This window comes from Myotis davidii, unplaced genomic scaffold (genome assembly GCF_000327345.1).
Source record: "Myotis davidii unplaced genomic scaffold, ASM32734v1 scaffold1439, whole genome shotgun sequence".
Taxonomy (NCBI): domain Eukaryota; kingdom Metazoa; phylum Chordata; class Mammalia; order Chiroptera; family Vespertilionidae; genus Myotis; species Myotis davidii.
In genome coordinates, this window is record NW_006292342.1 from 141,453 (window position 1) to 161,304 (window position 19,852).

The 19,852-nt window shown below is 57.4% G+C and overlaps 1 protein-coding gene across 1 annotated transcript in view; it reads right to left on the reverse strand.

The window, feature by feature from the left end:
* COL5A3 (collagen type V alpha 3) overlaps positions 1-19,852 on the reverse strand; it is a gene marked incomplete at its 5' end in the record, with an annotated part of 37,832 nt that overhangs the window by 5,263 nt on the left and 12,717 nt on the right. Inside the window, 43 exons of the mRNA XM_015565353.1 lie at positions 914-1,139; positions 1,598-1,633; positions 1,711-1,764; positions 2,022-2,129; positions 2,282-2,335; positions 2,785-2,838; positions 3,005-3,112; positions 3,291-3,344; positions 3,496-3,549; positions 3,826-3,879; positions 4,133-4,186; positions 4,873-4,980; positions 5,487-5,540; positions 5,664-5,717; positions 5,829-5,882; positions 6,087-6,140; positions 6,217-6,324; positions 6,958-7,011; positions 7,710-7,763; positions 7,853-7,960; positions 8,045-8,152; positions 9,273-9,326; positions 9,598-9,687; positions 9,846-9,953; positions 10,195-10,248; positions 10,345-10,398; positions 10,492-10,545; positions 11,348-11,392; positions 11,514-11,567; positions 11,791-11,835; positions 12,731-12,784; positions 14,744-14,797; positions 15,154-15,261; positions 15,399-15,452; positions 15,558-15,602; positions 17,785-17,838; positions 17,984-18,028; positions 18,126-18,179; positions 19,013-19,057; positions 19,190-19,243; positions 19,381-19,425; positions 19,601-19,654; positions 19,762-19,806. Of these exons, the coding sequence (XP_015420839.1) occupies positions 914-1,139; positions 1,598-1,633; positions 1,711-1,764; positions 2,022-2,129; positions 2,282-2,335; positions 2,785-2,838; positions 3,005-3,112; positions 3,291-3,344; positions 3,496-3,549; positions 3,826-3,879; positions 4,133-4,186; positions 4,873-4,980; positions 5,487-5,540; positions 5,664-5,717; positions 5,829-5,882; positions 6,087-6,140; positions 6,217-6,324; positions 6,958-7,011; positions 7,710-7,763; positions 7,853-7,960; positions 8,045-8,152; positions 9,273-9,326; positions 9,598-9,687; positions 9,846-9,953; positions 10,195-10,248; positions 10,345-10,398; positions 10,492-10,545; positions 11,348-11,392; positions 11,514-11,567; positions 11,791-11,835; positions 12,731-12,784; positions 14,744-14,797; positions 15,154-15,261; positions 15,399-15,452; positions 15,558-15,602; positions 17,785-17,838; positions 17,984-18,028; positions 18,126-18,179; positions 19,013-19,057; positions 19,190-19,243; positions 19,381-19,425; positions 19,601-19,654; positions 19,762-19,806 (2,881 nt within the window). The remainder of the gene's footprint in view (positions 1-913; positions 1,140-1,597; positions 1,634-1,710; positions 1,765-2,021; positions 2,130-2,281; positions 2,336-2,784; positions 2,839-3,004; positions 3,113-3,290; positions 3,345-3,495; positions 3,550-3,825; positions 3,880-4,132; positions 4,187-4,872; positions 4,981-5,486; positions 5,541-5,663; positions 5,718-5,828; positions 5,883-6,086; positions 6,141-6,216; positions 6,325-6,957; positions 7,012-7,709; positions 7,764-7,852; positions 7,961-8,044; positions 8,153-9,272; positions 9,327-9,597; positions 9,688-9,845; positions 9,954-10,194; positions 10,249-10,344; positions 10,399-10,491; positions 10,546-11,347; positions 11,393-11,513; positions 11,568-11,790; positions 11,836-12,730; positions 12,785-14,743; positions 14,798-15,153; positions 15,262-15,398; positions 15,453-15,557; positions 15,603-17,784; positions 17,839-17,983; positions 18,029-18,125; positions 18,180-19,012; positions 19,058-19,189; positions 19,244-19,380; positions 19,426-19,600; positions 19,655-19,761; positions 19,807-19,852) is intronic.

Below are 19,852 nucleotides of genomic sequence, written 5' to 3' on the forward strand. Positions count from 1 at the left end.
TCCGCGGGCGCCCTGAGCAGAGGTGGGGAGGGAGAGCAGAGACCAGGGAAGGAGAGACAGGGAGAGACACGGAGGCAGAGAGACAAGGGCGGGAGAGGGGAGAAAGGTGAGGGAGGGAATCAGAGGAGAGTCAGACAGAACAGGGACAGGGGGAGGTGGAGACAGAGACCCACAGGCTGGACAAGACAGATATAATTTTCTTATCTTTTGGGATTAAAAGGATAGATGGATGGATATCTAGATAGATGAGAGAGAGAGAAAGAGAGAGAAAGAGAGAGAGAGAGAGAGAGAGAGAGAGAAGTATTTGAGACAAAGACAGAGAAAGGCCAGGAGAGACAGAAGAGTTGGGGAGAGAGACAGGGAGGGAGGATGGATTGGAGAGAAGACGCAGTCAGCGTTCCATGGTTACCCCCTGATCTCTCCACACACACAGCCAGATCCCTCTTCAGCTTTCAGAGCACCTGCCTCCCTGAGCATCTGGTGTGTCCCCTGCCTCCCTGAACATCTGGTGGGTCCCCTGCCTCCCTGAACATCTGGTGGGTCCCCTGACTCCCTGAGCATCTGGTGGGTCCCCTGCCTCCCTGAACATCTGGTGTGTCCCCTGCCTCCCTGAACATCTGGTGGGTCCCCTGCCTCCCTGAACATCTGGTGGGTCCCCTGCCTCCCTGAACATCTGGTGGGTCCCCTGCCTCCCTGAACATCTGGTGGGTCCCCTGCCTCCCTGAACATCTGGTGGGTCCCCTGCCTCCCTGAACATCTGGTGGGTCCCCTGCCTCCCTGAACATCTGGTGGGTCCCCTGCCTCCCTGAACATCTGGTGGGTCCCCTGCCTCCCTGAACATCTGGTGGGTCCCCTGCCTCCCTGAACATCTGGTGGGTCCCCTGCCTCCCTGAACATCTGGTGGGTCCCCTGCCTCCCTGAGCATCTGGAGGGTCCCCTGACTCCCTGAACATCTGGTGGGTCCCCTGCCTCCCTGAACATCTGATGGGTCCCCTGCCTCCCCTGAACATCTGGGTGCCCCACCTTGTTCTGAACACTGGGAGAACCAGTGGGTACACTCCAACCCTCATCCCTGGGGAACTTACCGGGGGACCCGGGGGGCCTGGAGGGCCAGTGTCTCCACGGGGGCCGAGAGATCCCTGTAGGGAGAAGCCACTTGGGAGTAAACTCTGTCTATGGAGACTCCTTCCTGCCAACACATGCGTGTATGTGCACATACACACACACACAGAGACACACAGACACACACACAGACACAGACACACACACACAGCCCTGGGGCAGGGACATGCAACTTCCAGCACCAAGAATAAGGCACGCATTTTCCTTCCATGTTTTAACGACTCTGAAATCAGCATCTTAACCTCTCTGGCAGGTCACAGTTCTCTGGCAGAATTGTTTTCGTCTATAGCCGTTTATAAAATAAGGGTGTATCTTACAGCTGATGGCAGCTTAGATTTGATGAAGTGCCATGGTGGGTGTTGAATGTGTGACTGAATGACTAGACGAATGAATGGATGCAAAGGAATTGAGGGTTCCGGTGCGCTGGAGGGGTGGGGAACTGAAATAGGGGAGCCCCGGGAGAGGGAGTACTTACCGGCCCCCCCTTTGAGCCCTTCTGTCCCAGAGGGCCCTGTGGGGGAGAGACAGAGAGATGGAGTCCTGGCGGCTCACTGTGGTGACCCCACCTCACCGACCCTTCATACTCACTGCCACTCCTGGGGGCCCAGGGGGGCCCAGAGAGCCACTGGGGCCCGGGAGACCCTGGAGAAAGGACAACAGGGTCATCACTGACAGGGTTCATCTCCGTGACCCAGAACAGCCTCCAGTTCCCTCAAGACACAGCCTCCATCCAGCCTCCAAGCTCCCAGATAGGCCCCCATTTTCCTCAGACACAACCCCTAGCATTCCAGACCCAGGCTTCCCTCACCCCCACAGCCTACAGACAAGCCCACCTCGTCCCCCCAACCGTCCCCTCCTTCGAACACATTCTTCCCACTTGGGGCAGGACATATACTCACCGGTTCTCCCTTGGGGCCAGGAGGGCCCTGCACGCCTGGCAGCCCCTGATCCCCTTTCTCACCAGCCTCCCCAGGGGCGCCAATGAGGCCAATCAATCCGATGTGGCCCTGGAGGACACAGAAGGCGTGTGGGAAGGGAGAAAAGGGGGTGCGGGGAGGTTTTCTCCTAGAGCCTTGGGGCAATGCATTTGGGGAACAGAGGAGACCCCATGAGAATGGAGGTAAATGAGGGAGGGGATAATGGAAGGAGGTATTCTTACCTTTTCCCCCTTGAGGCCAGCATCTCCCTTCAGCCCTGGGAGGCCAGAGGGCCCCTGGAAGGAGAAGGAGAATCAGTTGCTGAGACTCAAACATAAAATCTTAAGATCCATGCGGATGATGGCGGGTGGTCAAATGGGAAAATTCCCAGACTTCACAGGGAATTACCAGGGATGTGCTCATGGGGCTGGTCAGAAGGGAGGAGGGGTGACAAGGGGTAATGAAGGGTTTGGCTGGAGGATGGCCAATATGGGTGCTCAGTGGTGGAGATCCTGACCCCGTGGTGGCCAGTGTAGACTATCAAGACTGATGGTCATGCTGGCCTGTAGAGATGGAGGGGCACTGTGGTCAGTGTAGACCATCAAGGTACGTGGTCAGGACAGATCGTATGCATGGTCAGGGGAGACCTGCAGATAGTCAGTGAGGGGTCATCAGCACCAACAGTCATTCGATGGTCACTGAGCAGTTCTTGTGCCAGAGCCTCAGGGACACAGAAGTCTCTTACCAGGGGACCAGGAGGGCCTGTCTGTCCAGGAGGTCCCAGGAGGCCTGGTTCACCCTGGGATGAAACAGAACATGGGGAACTGCTCCCTGCCAGAACCCGGTGTGGACGCCCTCCCCTACCCAGGGCCAGCCCCTCCCGACTATGATGAGAAATTAAAAGTGTGCGCACACAGGGGGGCCTGGTCCCACCCCACCCCCACCCCTGTTCCCGCCCCACTCACCACAGGGCCAGGGATCCCGCGAAGACCCTCAGGCCCAGCATGTCCAGGGGGCCCTCGAGCCCCCACGGGGCCGGTCCTCCCTATGGGCCCATCAGGACCTGGCTCCCCCTAAAATGGATGGGGCAAGAGACGGGGCAGAGAGAGTCAGGGTGCACCTGCCTCCTGACCGCTAACCAAGAATCTTCAGGGAGGGGGAGGGAACTGGGGCACCTGTGGCGGTCACCGGGCCCCTCCCCATTCTGATGGCCCAACTGCTGGCTGAGAGGTCAGGGCAGGGGGCACTCACCTTGGCCCCTTTCTCCCCTTCTCTGCCTTCTGGACCCAGGCGGCCAGGAGGACCCTGAGAAGGGAGAGACCATTAGAGGGGGCCCTTTAGGGATGAGTGGGAGGTTATGTGAGTGAGTGGGGGCCTGTGGGGGTGAGTGGGGGGCTGAGGAGGTGAATGGGATAAGGTTGGAGCCAGGGCAGCCAGGAGCCAGGTCATCACTCACCCTCTTTCCAGGGGACCCTGGGGGGCCGGGCTCCCCAGAAGCGCCAGGCGGACCCTGTGGAGGTTATAACACCAGGATAGAACTCGCTAGCATTGGTTGAGGATGACTACGTTTAAGGATGCCTTTGACCCAACAACAGCCTTACCCAAACATCACCCAGCACCAGCCATCTCCTGCTTCCTCCCTCAAGCTTCTCACATTCATGGTGAGGCCCCAGAGAGGCAAAGCAGGCACACCTACGGGGCCTGGGTACCGCAGTAACCCACTCCTCTACGCCTACTCGCCAGCCCAGCCCCTTCTCCCAGCATCACATCCTGTTCCCTCACTCACCGGTCCTCCAACATCACCAGGGTCTCCCTTCTCCCCTGGGGGACCATCTAGACCCTGTGGTGGGAGGGAGGGAACAGAGTTGGGAGGGCTCATGGGGCACATGAGAATTTGGGGTGAGGCTTGGAGGATAATGAAGGTTATTTGTTCCAGTGACCTTGTCTAGGTCCAGGGGGTGGGGAGACGAGGACACCAGGTCTGTGGGTGTGATGGGGGCTTATGGGAGTTAGTTGGGGTGAGTGGGAACCTGTGGGGATGAGTGGGGGTGAGAATTAGGGAATTTGATGGGGACAGGAAGGCTCACACCCACCGAAACTCCAGGGTCTCCAGGGGGTCCTAGATCTCCTGGGAGCCCTCTGGGGCCCTGGAACACAGAATGATGAGTAATCACATCTCAGAATTATTGCACATTCATTCATTCATCCATTCATTTAACAGATAAATGGTGCCAGGCACAGTTCTGGTTGCTGGGGATACATGGTGAACAAAACACAACATTTCCACCCCAGTAGAGAGAACATTCCAGTGGTTAATGGGGGCAGGTGCTGAGCTAAGATGACATGCATCATCTCACTTCATCCTCCCAGCAGCCTCCCAGCTCAGGACGCACAGGTGGAACTGACCCAGAGGGACACAGCAGGTGGTGGGGTGGAGAGATCCAAATGGAGGTCCCCCTGACTCTGAAGCTCCTCACTGCCCTCCACCCAAGCCGAGCCCGCCCCCCTCCCCCCACGCTGTGGCAGGAGGGTCTCAACCTCTCCCTGACGGCAAATCCCACATCAGCGCCAAGCTCGGCCTTGCCATTCCCAGCATGGTTAGAATGATTCCATGCGGAAGCAAGTGTCACCCCCACAATGACATATAACCACTGTATTTTCATGCTGACTCATTCATTCAGTCAACCATTGAACCATTCATTCAGCCATGTTCTGGTTGCTCATAGAACCTGCACGCTGGAGGACAGGACGCCTGGCTGGAGGTTGAGGAGCCGGTTGGAGTAAACACGAGTGCCCCTCCCCCAGCTCCTCCTTCTCCTCCCCCAGGACTCACCACATTCCCTTTGGCTCCATCTTCTCCAGGGGGGCCCTTCTTGCCTGGGGGTCCTGCCGCCCCAGATGGGCCTGTGTCCCCCTTTTCACCAACTTCTCCCTTGGGCCCCTTTGCAGAAACAGAAGTCAGGAGAGCCTGGACTCTCCAGGGGTCAAGGTTCGTATGCCGGGATTTAGGAATCTGGGTGGTCTGGGATTTTCCTGGGGTCAGGGGTCAGAGTAGCCTGGACTTCGCAAGGGTGGGAAGTCAAGGGGATCTAGGACTTACAGGAGTCAGGGGTCAGGATAGTCCAGTTGCCTAGAGGCAATGGCCTAGCCCATGTGCCACCCTTCAGTGAATTAGAAAAGGGGTCCCCTGTGGGAAGCTCATCCCGAAGCCAGAGCTTATGTCAAACCCGGGCCCCCACCTACCCCTCGGCCCCACACCCTTGTGCAGTGTACAGCCTGTATGCAGCACTGCACTTCCCAAGGCTCTATCATCAAGGTAACACAGGTGCCCACATGTTCTGGGTCAGTGGGTGACTTAGGACTCCCCAAAGGTCAAGGTGGCCTGAGATACCCAGCAACCAGGGCTTCCCTGGGATGGGTGCAGGGGCTCAGAAAATAGTCACTCACTGGGATGCCTGGGCCTCCTGGCAGCCCTGGGTCTCCAGCTTCCCCTGGCTCACCCTACGGGAGGCAAAGTGAGGGTTCAATGTTGGAAGACAGGGAAAGGCTCCCGGGACAGCGCCCCCAGTCAGAACTGGCTGTGCCTCCCCAACCCTGTGTAGTCCACTGTCCTCTCTCTCTCACCTTCTCCCCCACAGCACCGGGCTGACCGACTCCTCCACGCAGCCCTGGAGAGCCCTGAAGGGACAACAAGGGTTAGAAGTGAGCCTGGGACCCCAACCTCCGCTTCTTGGGAAACGGATGTCCCCCCCCCCTCCGATGCCCTTCCCCCAGCCCCAGAGTCCTCACCTCTGATCCACTAGGGCCATGGGGACCCCGAGGACCTGGAGCTCCATGGGGACCCTGTGGGACAGTCAGAATAGCATCAAGTGACCCCATGACTCCCCCCAAAGGCTCTAGTAACCACAAGCACCACCCTTGATGCTTGTGACACCCATGACCCTTAAAGTGACAATGTGTCTTGTGATAACCCCAATATCAATCTAATGGTCACCCTCACCCTGCCACTACCCTCCCGCTTCCACCCTCCCCCCCCATTATCCATACCATGGACCCCACGTCTCCAACCTCCCCCTTTTCTCCAGGAGGGCCTGGCAGTCCCTGTGGAACAAAGAAGCAAGATTGGGGCATAGGGTGTGGGGAACCAGAGGCCATACCCCCAAACTCAGACACCCACCTGCAGGCCAGGGGGGCCAATCACCCCCACAAAGCCTCTCACTCCATCATCTCCTTTCTGCCCAAAGAGGCCTGGGGGTCCCCGGCGTCCCTGAGCCCCGTCTGCTCCCTGAGAGAAGAAGAGGGCCGGCAAAATTGGGGTCCAGGTCAAGGGTTGGAAATAGGCTCAGGGTCAAAGTCAGGACTGAGGTTGATGGTTGGAATCAGGGTTGGGATTAACTGTGGGGAGAGTCAAGGTCAGGTCTGGAGTTAGGGGTGTGGGTTCAGAGTTTGGGAATGAGTTCAAGGGTTGCGTCAAAGTTTTGAGATGGACATTGGGTGATGAGTCAGGTTCAGATGAAGGTCAAGATCATGAGCAGGGTTCAAATGGGGTTGAGATGGAATTTAGGGTTGGGTTTGGAGTTGAGGCCAAGACCAGATTCAAAGTTTGAACTCAGGTTTGAGGTCAGCATTGCAGGGCGGGTCGGGGTTGGGGTTTGGGTAGGACTGGGTCAGGGTTGGGCTAATGAGGCATTTATTTGAAGATAAGGTTTGAGTTGGGATTGAGGGTAAGGTCTCAAGCAGGGTTGAGATTGGGGCTGAGGTTCTGGATTGAGTCAGGTTCTGGGGTGAGTTCATACTGGTTGCCAGCATGGAGGAGTAGATTAGGGTTGGAATTGAGTCTGGGCCCGAGTCCAGGTGTAGGACACTGTCCCTTCCCATCGGGGATCTAGGGGGTTGTCGCAAAGCCAGGAGCACCTACCGGGGAGCCTGGGTGTCCCACAGGACCCCGTATCCCTGTTGGTCCAGGTGGGCCCTGGAGGAGGAAACAGAGTTGAAAATCCCTTAAGTTCAAGATTGGGGGTTGGCACTACAGATGTCAATCATTGTCCCCTGCCCACTGCCCCCAGCAAGAAGCCACAGCTGCCCGCACACCCCAACCCTGTCTTCCTAGCCACGAGCTGATGGGATCAGACACGGACATCTGTCCTAAGCTCAGCCCATCAGGCTGTTCCCCAGACATCCCACCAGCACCAGGGACTGATTCTGGCAGCTGTGGCTGAAGTGCCAAAGGGAAGTTGGGGGTGCGATGCCTCAGAGCCATGCAGCGTCACAGCCAGAGAGAATGGCATGCCACAAGGAAAGGCAGAGGCAGGAGCAGCTGCCTCGGCGCCCTCCCCGTCCTCCGGGCCCCAGCGGCTCTGTTGGCCCCTTCATTTCAGGTACTTGCTTCTGTGGGGCGCAGGCCAGGCAGCAACCCCAGACCCCCACCATGCCTTCAAATGCGGGAGGTCTAGAGTGCAAAACAGGCATCGGCGCCCTCCCCGCCCTCCGGGTCCCAGCGGCTGTTGGCCCCTTCATTTCAGGTACTTGCTTCTGTGACTCACAGGTGTCAGGATGGGGCTCAGGGAGGGAGGAAGCTCCACGGCCTCCCCTCCGTCCCCCTACCAGGCCCATCTCTACATCCCTCTCCCCTCCCTGATGACTCACCCCCAAGTGGGGCCCCCCACTTACCGCATCCCCCTTATCGCCTTTGCTCCCCTTGTGGCCAGGGGTACCCACTTCTCCCTGCAGAGGAAACAAGATGAGGAAGCACCCCGACCCCTCAGCCCCCCACCCCCGCCTTCTCCAGCCCCTCCCTCTCCATGAACTCTCACCTTGTCCCCTTCCTCACCAGAAGGCCCGGCAGCTCCTGGGGGCCCTGGAAGCCCCAGGGGCCCTGGGGTCCCATCTTGGCCGGTGGGGCCAGGGGGACCACGTTCGCCCTGATGAGGGAGTAGAGGGAGGACGTCAGGGCTAGGGCAGGAGCGGGGTCCTGGTATGTGGAATGGGGTGGGCAGGGCACTTACCGGGGACCCCTTCTCGCCGGCAGGGCCAACAGGGCCTTGGCCTCCACTTTGGCCAGGAAGCCCAATGCCTCCTGCGGGGCCCACAGGCCCACGCTCTCCAGGGGAGCCCTGGAAACAGGGGTGAGGGGTCAGGAAAAATAAAAATAACAATTTCTCGTTTCTGGAGGTTTTTCATGCTGCCAAGCACTGAGGTTAAGCGACTACCAGCGCTTATCCAATCTGTTCCCCAAAAAGCAGGCAGAGGACGCTGTGAACACTTGAGTCAGGGCAAGTGCCTCCTCTAACCACAGCCCTCAGGGCTTCCTCCTCAGACAGAAAAAAAAGAGAAGTCCTCCTGGCAGCCCGCCAGGTCCTGCACAACCTGCCCCTGACCCCTCCCTGCCCTCACTTCCTCCTACTTTCACCCTGGCTCACTCCCCTCCAGCCACAGGGTCTCCATGCTGTTTCCTCCAATAAGCCGGGCTAGGTCCAGCCTCAGGGCCTTTGCACATGCTGCCCCTCCGCCCGGAATGCTTTTCTCTGCACCTCCACAGGGCTCCTTCCTTACCTCCTCAGTCTCGACTCAAATTCTCCTTCTCAGGAGGCTTCCCTGACCAGCCTGTCTCAACAACTACTCCCCTCCCCCACCCCCGCTCTCTGCTGCTTTGTCTTGGGACATCCGTCATTGCTCATTTCTCCTCTCCCCAACTAGAACGTAACCTCCAGGAAAAAGGAGGGTTTTGTTTTGCTTTTTGATATATATATATGATTGATTTCAGAGAGGAAGGGAGAGGGAGAGAGAGATAGAAACATCAATGATGAGAGAGAATCACCGATGGGCTGCCTCCTGCACGCCCCCCACTGGGGATCGAGCCTGCAACCCAGGTATATGCCCTTGACTGGAATCGGACCGAGGACGCTTCAGTCCGCAGGCCAACACTCTGCCCACTGAGCCAACCCAGCTAGGGCTAAAAAGGAGGTTTTACATGTTCTTGTCTGGCACACAGTGAGCATGTGTCAGGGCGGTCATCTGGTTGAGTTACGTGATAGCCTATGGGATGGGCTGTTGCAGATGAGGACACTGAGGCTCAGGGTGACATGACTGCTCGGCCAGTGAGTGACAGAGTTGGATGTGGCCCAGGCCTGTCTGACTCCAAACACAGTGAACTTCATCATGACAGCGCCCAGCTTCCCAGACACCCCAAGTTCCTCCCCCTGCTCCCTACCCAGCAGATGGGGTTGCACTTACATTGGCACCGGTGGGACCCGGGGGGCCCTTGTCACCCTTCAAACCAGTAGGTCCCTGAAGGAGGAGATGATTCACAGTCAAAAGACACCCCCCAGGTACCCCCCTAGGTCCTGTCTTCACTTTGGGGGGCTCGTAGTTCCCACCTCCTTCCAGGCACTGAGGTTTGGGGGAGGGCGCGGTCTCCTCCAGGTCCCTCCTGCTGTCATGCCTTTATTTTCACAGTCGTCCCCCCCCCACGATGCCACACCATGTCCCTGCCCTGAGCCCCCCACTTTCTTCTCTGCTTCAGGACCCAGCACACAAGAGGGCTCTGAAGGGTACTCACAGGGTCCCCTGGGGCTCCTTTGGGGCCAGGGAAGCCCCGCGGTCCAGGTGGTCCTTCCTTCCCAAGGGGACCCAGCGGCCCCAGGTCCCCCTGCAGGAGTACAGAGGAGGAAGGTCAGGCTCCGAGAGGGGTGTCGCCCCCAGGCTGTGAGCCTGCCCTCCCCTGTGGGGCTAGTTCTGAGCCCTCGATGGGGCCATTGAGGGGCCTCTGGGGTCCCTCTGCCAGGTCTCCCACAGGCAGGGTCTCACCTTGGCCCCCTCTCTGCCCTCCAGTCCCGGGAGACCTTGTTCACCAGGAGGGCCGGGAGGGCCGGGCGGGCCCCTCTCGCCCAGAGGCCCTGCTTCTCCTGTCTTTCCCTGGAAAGGAAGAAGGCGCATCTTGAACGGAGGTAGTCTGGGGTGGGGGGGTCTATCTGAGATCCACTCCCCCCCCCAAAATACCCCCCAACTGGTACAACACTGGGGGAACTTGTGGGAGGAAGAAGGCGCATCTTGAACGGAGGTGGTCTGGGGTGGGGGGTCTGTCTGAGATCCACTTCCCCCCAAAATATCCCCCAACTGGTACAACACTGGGGGAACTTGTGGGGTCCACTCTGACCTGAGGACCCACGACGCCGGCTGGACCAGGTGGGCCTGTTTGACCTTGAAAGCCCTGGAAAGAAACATTAAAAGGAGCCATCACATGGGGGTGGGGGCGGGGGAGAGAAATGGAAAGCCCAATGGGGTCAGAGGTCAAAGGGTCACTCACCAATTCTCCTCTCTGTCCGGGGTGCCCAGGTCGCCCGTCTTTCCCCTGGGGGCCCTGAAGGACAAGGCGGGAGAGAGTCGAGGCACAAATAAGGAGCCTACCCAGGCCCCAGCTCCCGCCCACCCTCACCGGGGTGAGCTCACTTACAGGGGGGCCCTTCGGCCCAGAGAATCCAGGGGGCCCTTGTAGGCCTGGGAGGCCCTGAAATGGAACAGAAGTCATTACTCACTCCCTTGCCTGGCTGTCCTCAGCTCCACATCATGACAAGAGCTAGCACACACTGAGCGCCTTCTGCACGCCGGGCACAGGGCCCGACACAGAGTCATTTCATTCACCGCTGCAGCCCTTGGGGTTAGGGACGTGGTTAGTCCCATCGTGCAGAGGGGGACACTGAGGCCCAGAGAGGTTCAGTGACCTGCCCAAGGTCACACAGAGGTAAGTGGCCAAGGTGGGACGGCTATTAACGCTGGCGCCAGGCCAGACCATCAGATATGGCCTGGTGACCCCCAACACCTGGGGGCCTTCCTGCAAAGCCCATGAAAAGGACCAGAAGCATAATCCATATTTGCGGGACAAAGACCCCAGAAAGATATAAAAGAGAAGCCCCCTGCCTGTTACTTTACCCAGATTTGGAAAGTTATTCCGAGTCCGCCAGCGTAAATAGACAGTGTCACTCCTTTTTTCTAGTGTCCCTTGGTTTTTCTCTGGTCTTCTGCAACATTATAATGTCTCCCTACCTCCTGGATTTGTCTCCTCCCCAGAAACACACACACACGCACACATACACACACTCACACACACATACACTCACACACACATACACACTCACACACACTCCCTCACACACTCACATACACACACACACATACACCCACTCACACACACACATACACTCACTGACACACACATACACACTCACACACACTCCCTCACACACTCACATACACACACACACATACACACACTCACTCACCCACACACACTCACACACACACTCACTCACCTTTTCTCCAGGGATTCCAGGGGCCCCGTCCTGGCCCACATCGCCCTAGGACAGAGCGAATGAGATTCAGGCCGCAGAACAAACTCAACTGGGAGGGACTGGGAGGGACTGGGGAGCCTGGGCAGAGGGTCTGCCTGGGGAGCCTGATCGCCCGCCCACCCCATACCTTTGGGCCTAGTGGCCCTGTGGAACCCGGTTGCCCCCTCTCTCCACGGGAGCCCTGAATAGAAAAGAAGCAAAGATTAGAAGTGAGAGGGGGGGCGGCCTAGGAGATGAGATCAAGTCCTCTGGGTCCCATCCCTCTTGTCCCACCAGGGACACCGACATAACCCAAATCCTCTTCCTTGCCCACTCTTGACCTCCCCAACTCCCCTCTCCTAGTCTCTCCTTCCAGCCCTGCCCCCCAAGACCCTGTGGGGTGGGGGAGGCTCTCCATTTCTTACAGGCAGTCCCCGCTCTCCTTCCAGTCCTGGCTGCCCGGCCTTCCCCTGGAAAATCAATCAGGTGAGGGGGAGCAGAAGGGAGTTGCGGTGCAAACACATGACACAAACACACAAAGGAACCAAATCACAGACCTAGAAAGATGTCTGCCACCATTTATTCACAAGCCTTTCATTCTCACACACACACACACACACACACACACAATCACGCAAGGATCACAGACATGTATGATTGCACCTATAGGATCCACACATATAAGCATGTTTGTCCACGCCGACATCTATTTATCATAGTTGCACCCGTGACTGCATGCCATCGTGACAAGCACTGGGTGATCGCAGCCTTGGGCGGACATGTGAAGCCCATCATGCAACATGTTCCTTGACCACGTGCACACTCAATGTAAACACATACATGCATGGGTTTATGTGAAGGCGTGGTCCTGGTAAGCACAGCACATACATGCACTCGTGTGCATATGCACAATGTCCATTTACTCAGCAGCAATGCACACAGAGCCGAGTAATACATGCATGTGTACACAGTCGCTCAGTGTACACAGAAACACACACACATGTATATCATATCCTTTCACACACGTATGCATGCCCCTCACACACATGTATGTCCACAATCACACACTGTGTGCAGGCTCATGCCCTGTTCACTCAGTCACAGGTCCACAGGCTGCAGCACCCAGGCCCCACCCCATCTAACCTGCACTAAGAGGCACATAGGACACACGTGCACACATGTATGCAGGGGCACCTGAGCCGCAATGCCAGGCGGGGTCACCTACATGTGTCCTGCATTGCACATGGGAGGAAGCCCTCAAGTGCTTCCAGGCATGCACACAGACACCCAGCACCCCCGCATCAGGCACAGCCCCGGATGCTGTCGCCCAGGTAAGCCCTTCCCTCCCTGCCCCTCACGACTCACCCGCCTCCCCTTCTCTCCTATTGGCCCCAGGGGACCAGGCAGGCCTGTGGATCCCTGAGTAGAGAGAATCAGAGAGAAGGGGTGGGGTGAGGAGAGTGGGTGGTGGGCTACACTGACCCCTCACCCCATTCAACCACCCCAACCCATCCTTTCAGGCCTTTCCAGGCCACTGATTCCAGAAGCTTCTTTGGTCCTCCAGCCCGTCTCCTCCAGAGCGGCCTTCTGCCCTCCTCTCCTCTTCTCTCTCTCTCTCTCTCTCTCTCTCTCTCTCTCTCTCTCCTTGCTCACTCCACTCCAGCCACACGGGCCTCTTCCGTGCTCCTCAGAGGACAAAAATACGCTCCTGCCCGAGGCCTTTGCATGGCCGCTCCCTTCGCCTCAGATGCTCTTCTCCCCCGTCCCCAGGGGCCGCTGCTCCTCATCACTTAGACATCACGCAGGCGTCTGGCTTCCTGCCACCTTCCTGACCACCACATCCTCTGAGTCACCCTCCGTCTACCGCACTGTCCTATTTTGTTTCCCCATCATATTCGTATTGAAACGACCTCATTCACTTGCTCCCTATTCAACATCTGTTTTCCCCACGAGGACACAGCGCCGTGGGGCTTCCTCGCCTGTTAACTAACCCGCTGCAGCCCTTCCTGCTCTGCCCTCCACCGGGGAAGACAGCACAGGCTCTGATGTCCCTCCTGCCTCTCACGGTGCTTGCGCTCCCAGACCCCCCACTGTGTGGCCCTGGGAAATGGCCTAACTCCCAGGAACCCGCTCCCTGTCTGTAGCCAGCCACATCCTCCTCACAGGGCTTTGGGAGGCTTCCGCAGGGCGCAGTGTAGACAGGGCAGCCCCCCTCAACATTCGCAACTGAAGCTCTGCTCCCCCCCCTCCCCCCCGTGACGGTATTCGGAGGTGAGGCCTTTGGGAGGTATGAAGTCATGTCAGTGGAGCCCTCAGGAATGGGATCGTTGCCCTTAAATAAGAGACTAGACCTCTCTCTCTCTCTCTCTCTCTCTCTCTCTCTCTCTCTCTCTCTCTCTCTCTCTCTCTCTCTCTCTCTCTCTCTCTCTCTCTCTTTCTCTCTCTCTCTCCCTTCCCCCCCTCCCAGGCGGGGGGAGGGTGCAGGAGACAGCTGACCAATAATTCTCTCTCATCATCGATGGTTCTCTCTCTCTCTCTTCCTCTCTGAAATCAATAAAAATTTATTTTTTAAAAATTGCTGTCAACTTAGGCAATGGCAGGATAACTGTGCCAAAAGCATGGAACTCTGGAAGGATCTACACTGAGAGTTCTTCCCAAGCGCCCTTAAGCTTCTGCTCCACTTTATACAAACGAGAACTATAAATCATTAATGATGTAACATGGGTGTAGCTGTGGCAGAAAGACGTGTCTAATCAGTAGCCTCATCCATCAAAACACTGGCAAGCAATGTACATTTTTACATAAGTGCATTTTATTGTAAGTTATAACTAATTCAAGATATGTAAGAGATGTCTTTTTTATGATTCTCCTCCTTGCTGACTTTGTTTAAACCAATTTCAATCACACCAAGTAAGAAGGATCCTATAAATTTTTTATCATAAATATTGTCATTATTATAATCAAATGGATGAAATAAATAGTACTGGCATCTCTGTTGTGTAACTGAAAAAAAAATGGGCTCAAGAAACTTGCCCAGAGAGCATTTGAGATCTTGCTTCCCAGCAATTGTCCTCAGTTTGGGCTCCAATAAATTCTTATAAAAAATCAGAGAGAGAGAGAGAGAGAGAGGGAGGGAGAGAGAGAGAGAGAGAGACTTGCCCAGGGTTACTTAGCAAGTAAGGGGTGACTTGCCCAAGATCACATAGAAGTTAATGAGTGGGTATTTGAGCCCAACTCTGTTACCAAAGCCAATACCTTATGCTGTTTATCAATGACCCAGGGGTGGAGTGCTCAACTCCGGGACCACAGCCCAGACCCCCAGATGTTAATCAGGCTCTGAACCCTGCCCTTGCCCACCTCAGCCCCCTGGCTTCTTACCTTAGGGCCTGGACGTCCTGGGTAACCTGGGAGGCCTGGCACCCCAAGTTTGCCCTACAGAGGAATTGTGGAACAAGGTTTAGAAATTGCAACCTGGAGGTCAGGGGGAGAGGGCAGGATGGCCGGGGCATATGGAAGGCACAGCAGGGTGAGATACCCCCGCCCCCCCCCGGCTTCCACTCTCTAAAAATCGATGCGGAAAATATCCTCAGGTGAGGATTAACCAAAAAACAAAGCCTGGGGCGTGCGGTGGCTACGGGACAAAAAGCAGGGCAGTGCATGGCATTGCTCTGTAACGCTGAGCGCTGAGCGGAGGAATCAAGGGAGACGGTAAGGAGGGTCGCAGCCTCCTGAGGTTGGAGAGAAAAGGGCAGAAGGATAGACTGGAGGGGTGACCAAGGTCCATTCACCTTCTCCCCAGCTGAGCCTGGGGGCCCCTCCTCACCGGGCAGCCCCTCCTGCCCTTTCAGCCCTTCAGGACCATCCTCTCCCCGGGGACCTGGGGGTCCTGGGTGCCCCTGGAATAGAAAGGAGAGGCCTTCAAATCTGTTCCTTGTCACTCTTACTCCATGAAGCCCCCCCGTCTTTGCCCCAACTCACCCCCTCCCTGTCTTTCCCCAAGTCCCCCAAACCCACCTAAAGGAGATCACCTTACCCGATCTCCTTTAAGCCCCCCATCACCCTTGAAGCCTGGGAAGCCATCCTCTCCCTGAATGGGAGAGAGTACAGAGGTCAGAGGTCACGGTTCAGGGGAGGTTCGCAGGCAGAGCCCCCGTATTAGGGCTCCCCCACAAGGAGTCCCCTCCCTTCTCACCTTCTCGCCTTTCTCCCCCTGGAGGCCCCGGTTGCCAGAGGTTCCCTGGAAAATAAAGAAGCTCTCAGGTCCTTCCCCTGCTTAATTAAGGAGGGCCCCAAACTCAGTCCCCTGCCCCCCCAAAGCAGGTTCCCCAAAGCCAAGAGGATGCTGGACTCGAGTGGGGTAGGGGCAGCCCACTAGTGTGTATGCGGGAAGCTGCTCCCTCCCGCCCTTTCTCACTGGCAGCCTCCCAAGGTCCTCTGTGTGGGGATGTGCAGGGAAGGCCAGATTTCCAAGTAATTCATTGCCATCTCCAGGGACACTGTGTCCACATTTCCTCCTGGCAGGAGAAGGAGGATGAACATTCCAGGCCCCAGCCTCACTCTGAAGGCGAAGGAATGCTCCCCATTGTACCGGCTTCAAATCTGTTCCTTGTCACTCTTACTCCATGAAGCCCCCCCGTCTTTGCCCCAACTCACCCCCTCCCTGTCTTTCCCCAAGTCCCCCAAACTCAAATCCGTTCCTTGTCACTCTTACTCCATGAAGCCCCCCATCTTTGCCCCAACTCACCCCCTCCCTGTCTTCCCCCCAAGTCCCCCAAACCCACCTAAAGGAGATCACCTTACCCGATCTCCTTTAAGCCCCCCATCACCCTTGAAGCCTGGGAAGCCATCCTCTCCCTGAATGGGAGAGAGTACAGAGGTCAGAGGTCACGGTTCAGGGGAGGTTCGCAGGCAGAGCCCCCGTATTAGGGCTCCCCCACAAGGAGTCCCCTCCCTTCTCACCTTCTCGCCTTTCTCCCCCTGGATGGAGGCCCCGCCAGTGGTTCCCTGGAAAATAAAGAAGCTCTCAGGTCCTTCCCCTGCTTAATTAAGGAGGGCCCCAAACTCAGTCCCCTGCCCCCCAAAGCAGGTTCCCCAAAGCCAAGAGGATGCTGGACTCGAGTGGGGTAGGGGCAGCCCACTAGTGTGTATGCGGGAAGCTGCTCCCTCCCGCCCTTTCTCACTGGCAGCCTCCCAAGGTCCTCTGTGTGGGGATGTGCAGGGAAGGCCAGATTTCCAAGTAATTCATTGCCATCTCCAGGGACACTGTGTCCACATTTCCTCCTGGCAGGAGAAGGAGGATGAACATTCCAGGCCCCAGCCTCACTCTGAAGGCGAAGGAATGCTCCCCATTGTACCGGCTACAATGTGACTCTGTGCCTGGCAACAAGGCACGTCTGTGCTTGGGGACGGCGAGATGGCTCAGTGCAAGCCCAGATGCCGCTCACACCAAACTCTGGGCTCCGGCCCCAGGGAAAGCTGCACTTGGCTACAGTGTAACTGAGCTCCGAGATACAACGAAATGACAGTAGGATACCATCTAATGCTGTGTTTTGACAAGAGCATGACGGTGTCTCCTTCCACAGAGAGACACAGGGTAACCGAGCACGGTGACTGCAGTGAAATTGCACTTGGGTGTGATCTCCTCTGTGCTTTGACAACAGCCTGGCCTTCTCCGGGTACAGAGCGACTCACGTGACCACAGTGTAACTGAGCTTGGCAACAACTGTTCTCAGGCCCTGGCGACAGTGGAACTGGGCTCAGCTGTCACAAAGGTTTCAACGACATATAACTACGCCTGGCTACGGTGTAACTGAGCGTGGCCACCCACAGGACTCGGTGGCCTGCTGCACGATAGCCTCCTTCCTGGTTAGAGTATAACCAGACCTGCCTACGATGCCAAATGTGAAGAGCTGCCTCTTGGCTACCACCCGACTCCGTTCTCAGACCACAGGTAAAGTGCACCTGTACTTGGCTACAGGGTTACTGGATTTGGCTACCACATAGATGTGAATTCCCATGCCCCTGTTCCTAGTCAATGGTGACCTCTGTTTAACCACAGTGCGGCTCTCCGCTTGCCCCCACATTGCTGCGCTTGTAGATGGCGTGACTCTGGGCTTGAGCCTTAAAACAACCCCTGCCTGACTGCAATGTGCTGACCTGGCCTTGGACGTGGCATATGTGCTCACCGTGAAATGGGTTCGGCCTCGAGTGGACTTAACTGTCCCAACCACAAGGCAACGATGACACTAGAATGCTGTCCTTTGGCTCCAAGGTAACACCCACGCTCCTGTATCTGGCCGCTCAGCCCTAAACCCCACTCTCCCACTACACCGTGCCTGGCAGACTGATTCCTCTCATCACACAGGCAGGTGTTTCTGAGGGAGCAGGTTCCCCAAAGCCGATGCTGACGAGTCACCTACCTTCACACCCCGAGGCCCAGGATACCCCCGCGGGCCTGCGGACCCTGCTGGGCCCTGCGGAGAAGATGAGATTAGTGCCTTCCTGTCCTCCCCCCTCCCCTGCTCTCAGGGCCCTCTTCTCTCTCCTCAGAAGCCCCCGACTCCTGGCCCTGACTTACCAACCCTTATCCCCAGCCCAGCCTCTCTGCAGATCACGTACCTGGGTCCCTTTCTCTCCTGTGGGCCCCTCGTGGCCTGGGTGACCCTGGGGGGAAAAAATCCTAAGTCGTCAGAGACCACATTGACCACCCAGATTCCCAAGCCTCCCTTTCTTCCTCCTCCTTCCGGCACCCAGCTCTCACCGGAGGGCCATCAGATCCCGTGAGGCCTGGAATTCCCGGGTGTCCGGGTGGACCCTGAAAGATAGTGAACAGGAGGAGACAGAGGGTCTCAGAGCTTGGGTTCCACCAGGAACATGCTGCCACATCAGGATTCCAGAATAAGCAGACCCCTCACAGGACATCTAACCCCAGCTCTGCCCCAGCCCCCTGGCCTCCCTGAGCCTCTGAAATCCTCTGCCTCTGGGCCGGGTGAGCAGGGCATGGGGGAACAGTGTGAGTGATGTTGAAGTGGGGGCTCCCCAGCCACACCCCTTTCTTTAGAAGCCCCTCCCACCCACAGCTTCATCTGAAGAGGGAAGGGCCTTGGCCGGCATGAGGGGACTCCCTCTGTCCCGCCAACGGAGGCAGGCCACTGGCCCAGCTGGGCCCGTCAGACTCTCTCCTGAAATTTACCGGAGAGCAACTGGGATCAGCTGGATTGGGGTCAAGAAACTACAAGGTCATAAGGAGCGTTGGTGACAAAGCAGCTCAAGATCACGTAGAAGTGAGAGTCGGGGTAAGGACACTGAAATGCGTGCCTGCCAGGCAAGAAGAAACGGGCAGGGAGAAAGCTGGCAGCACAGGGCCCAGAGAGGGCGTTCCTGACCCACGAATCTCGGTAATATTTTCTATGGCCGGCTTCTGAGGGTTCCCCTGTGCCCTGTCAGTACCCCCTTGTGTGAGCTAGCTTTGGTGGCTTTCAGTTTCCTGCCACCTACCCTTCCCCAACAATGGCACTGTGTCCCTCTGCCTCGTTTAGGAAATGTTGTGCTTTATCATTACCCAGAGCTAACAAAAGAGGTCCGTGGGAGCTTTTCCTGCAGAAACAAGGCCTGGGTGGGGGAGAGGGATACGGAGCTGTCACTCACCTTCTCCCCAGGAGTGCCAATGGGTCCCTGGGGGCCAGGGAGTCCCTGGGGACATAAAAAAAAAAGAAGGTAACGGAAGGCATGAGAAAGGGGTGGCGAGTGCTGCAGCTGGGGGGGGGGCCTCTGTGACCTGGGCTGGCCATCACCACCCACATTATGGGGAAAGGTAGCTCAAACCTGGGACCCGGGATTTCCCTGCTGTCCTGGGGGTCCTTGTTCTCCTGGAGGACCCTGGAGAGAAAGGGGGGGTTGGTGAAGCTGGAGGGGATCACGGCATTGAGGTGTCCATGAAGCTGACGTGGGGGGAGGGGCTCATGGGAGTAGACCAGGATATGGACGGTCAAGGGGTCGGAGGGTAGAACACCTACCACATTTCCTTTGGCACCTGGCGCACCGTCAATTCCCACTGCGCCCTGCGGGAGAGAAGTCGTAAGAGGGGAGACACGCAGGAGCCTGCGGCTGAGTCAGACCCTGCGCGGTGCCGTGGGGAGTGAGTGCACAGAGAAGAGCAGGCAGCGGGAGTGGACATGCGGGGGAAGGTGAGAGGGCAGCAGGGATGCGGATGCAGAGAGACAGTGGCGTTCTCACCGGGCTGCCCGGGGGCCCAGGCGAGCCTCTGGGGCCAATCAGTCCTCGGGGGCCCTGCAAGGAAGTAGGAGCATTATCCCCGCATCGCTGCTCTGAGGCCCCAAGATCCTGACTTCCGTCCCCTGCACCAGGCAAGGGGTCCAAGGGTCCCTGATACTCACCGGCTCCCCAGCCTGGCCAGTGGGCCCCGGAGGTCCCTCTGCTCCCTGTGGGAAAGCATCATCATTGGGGAAGGGGGAGGGAGGTTGGGGG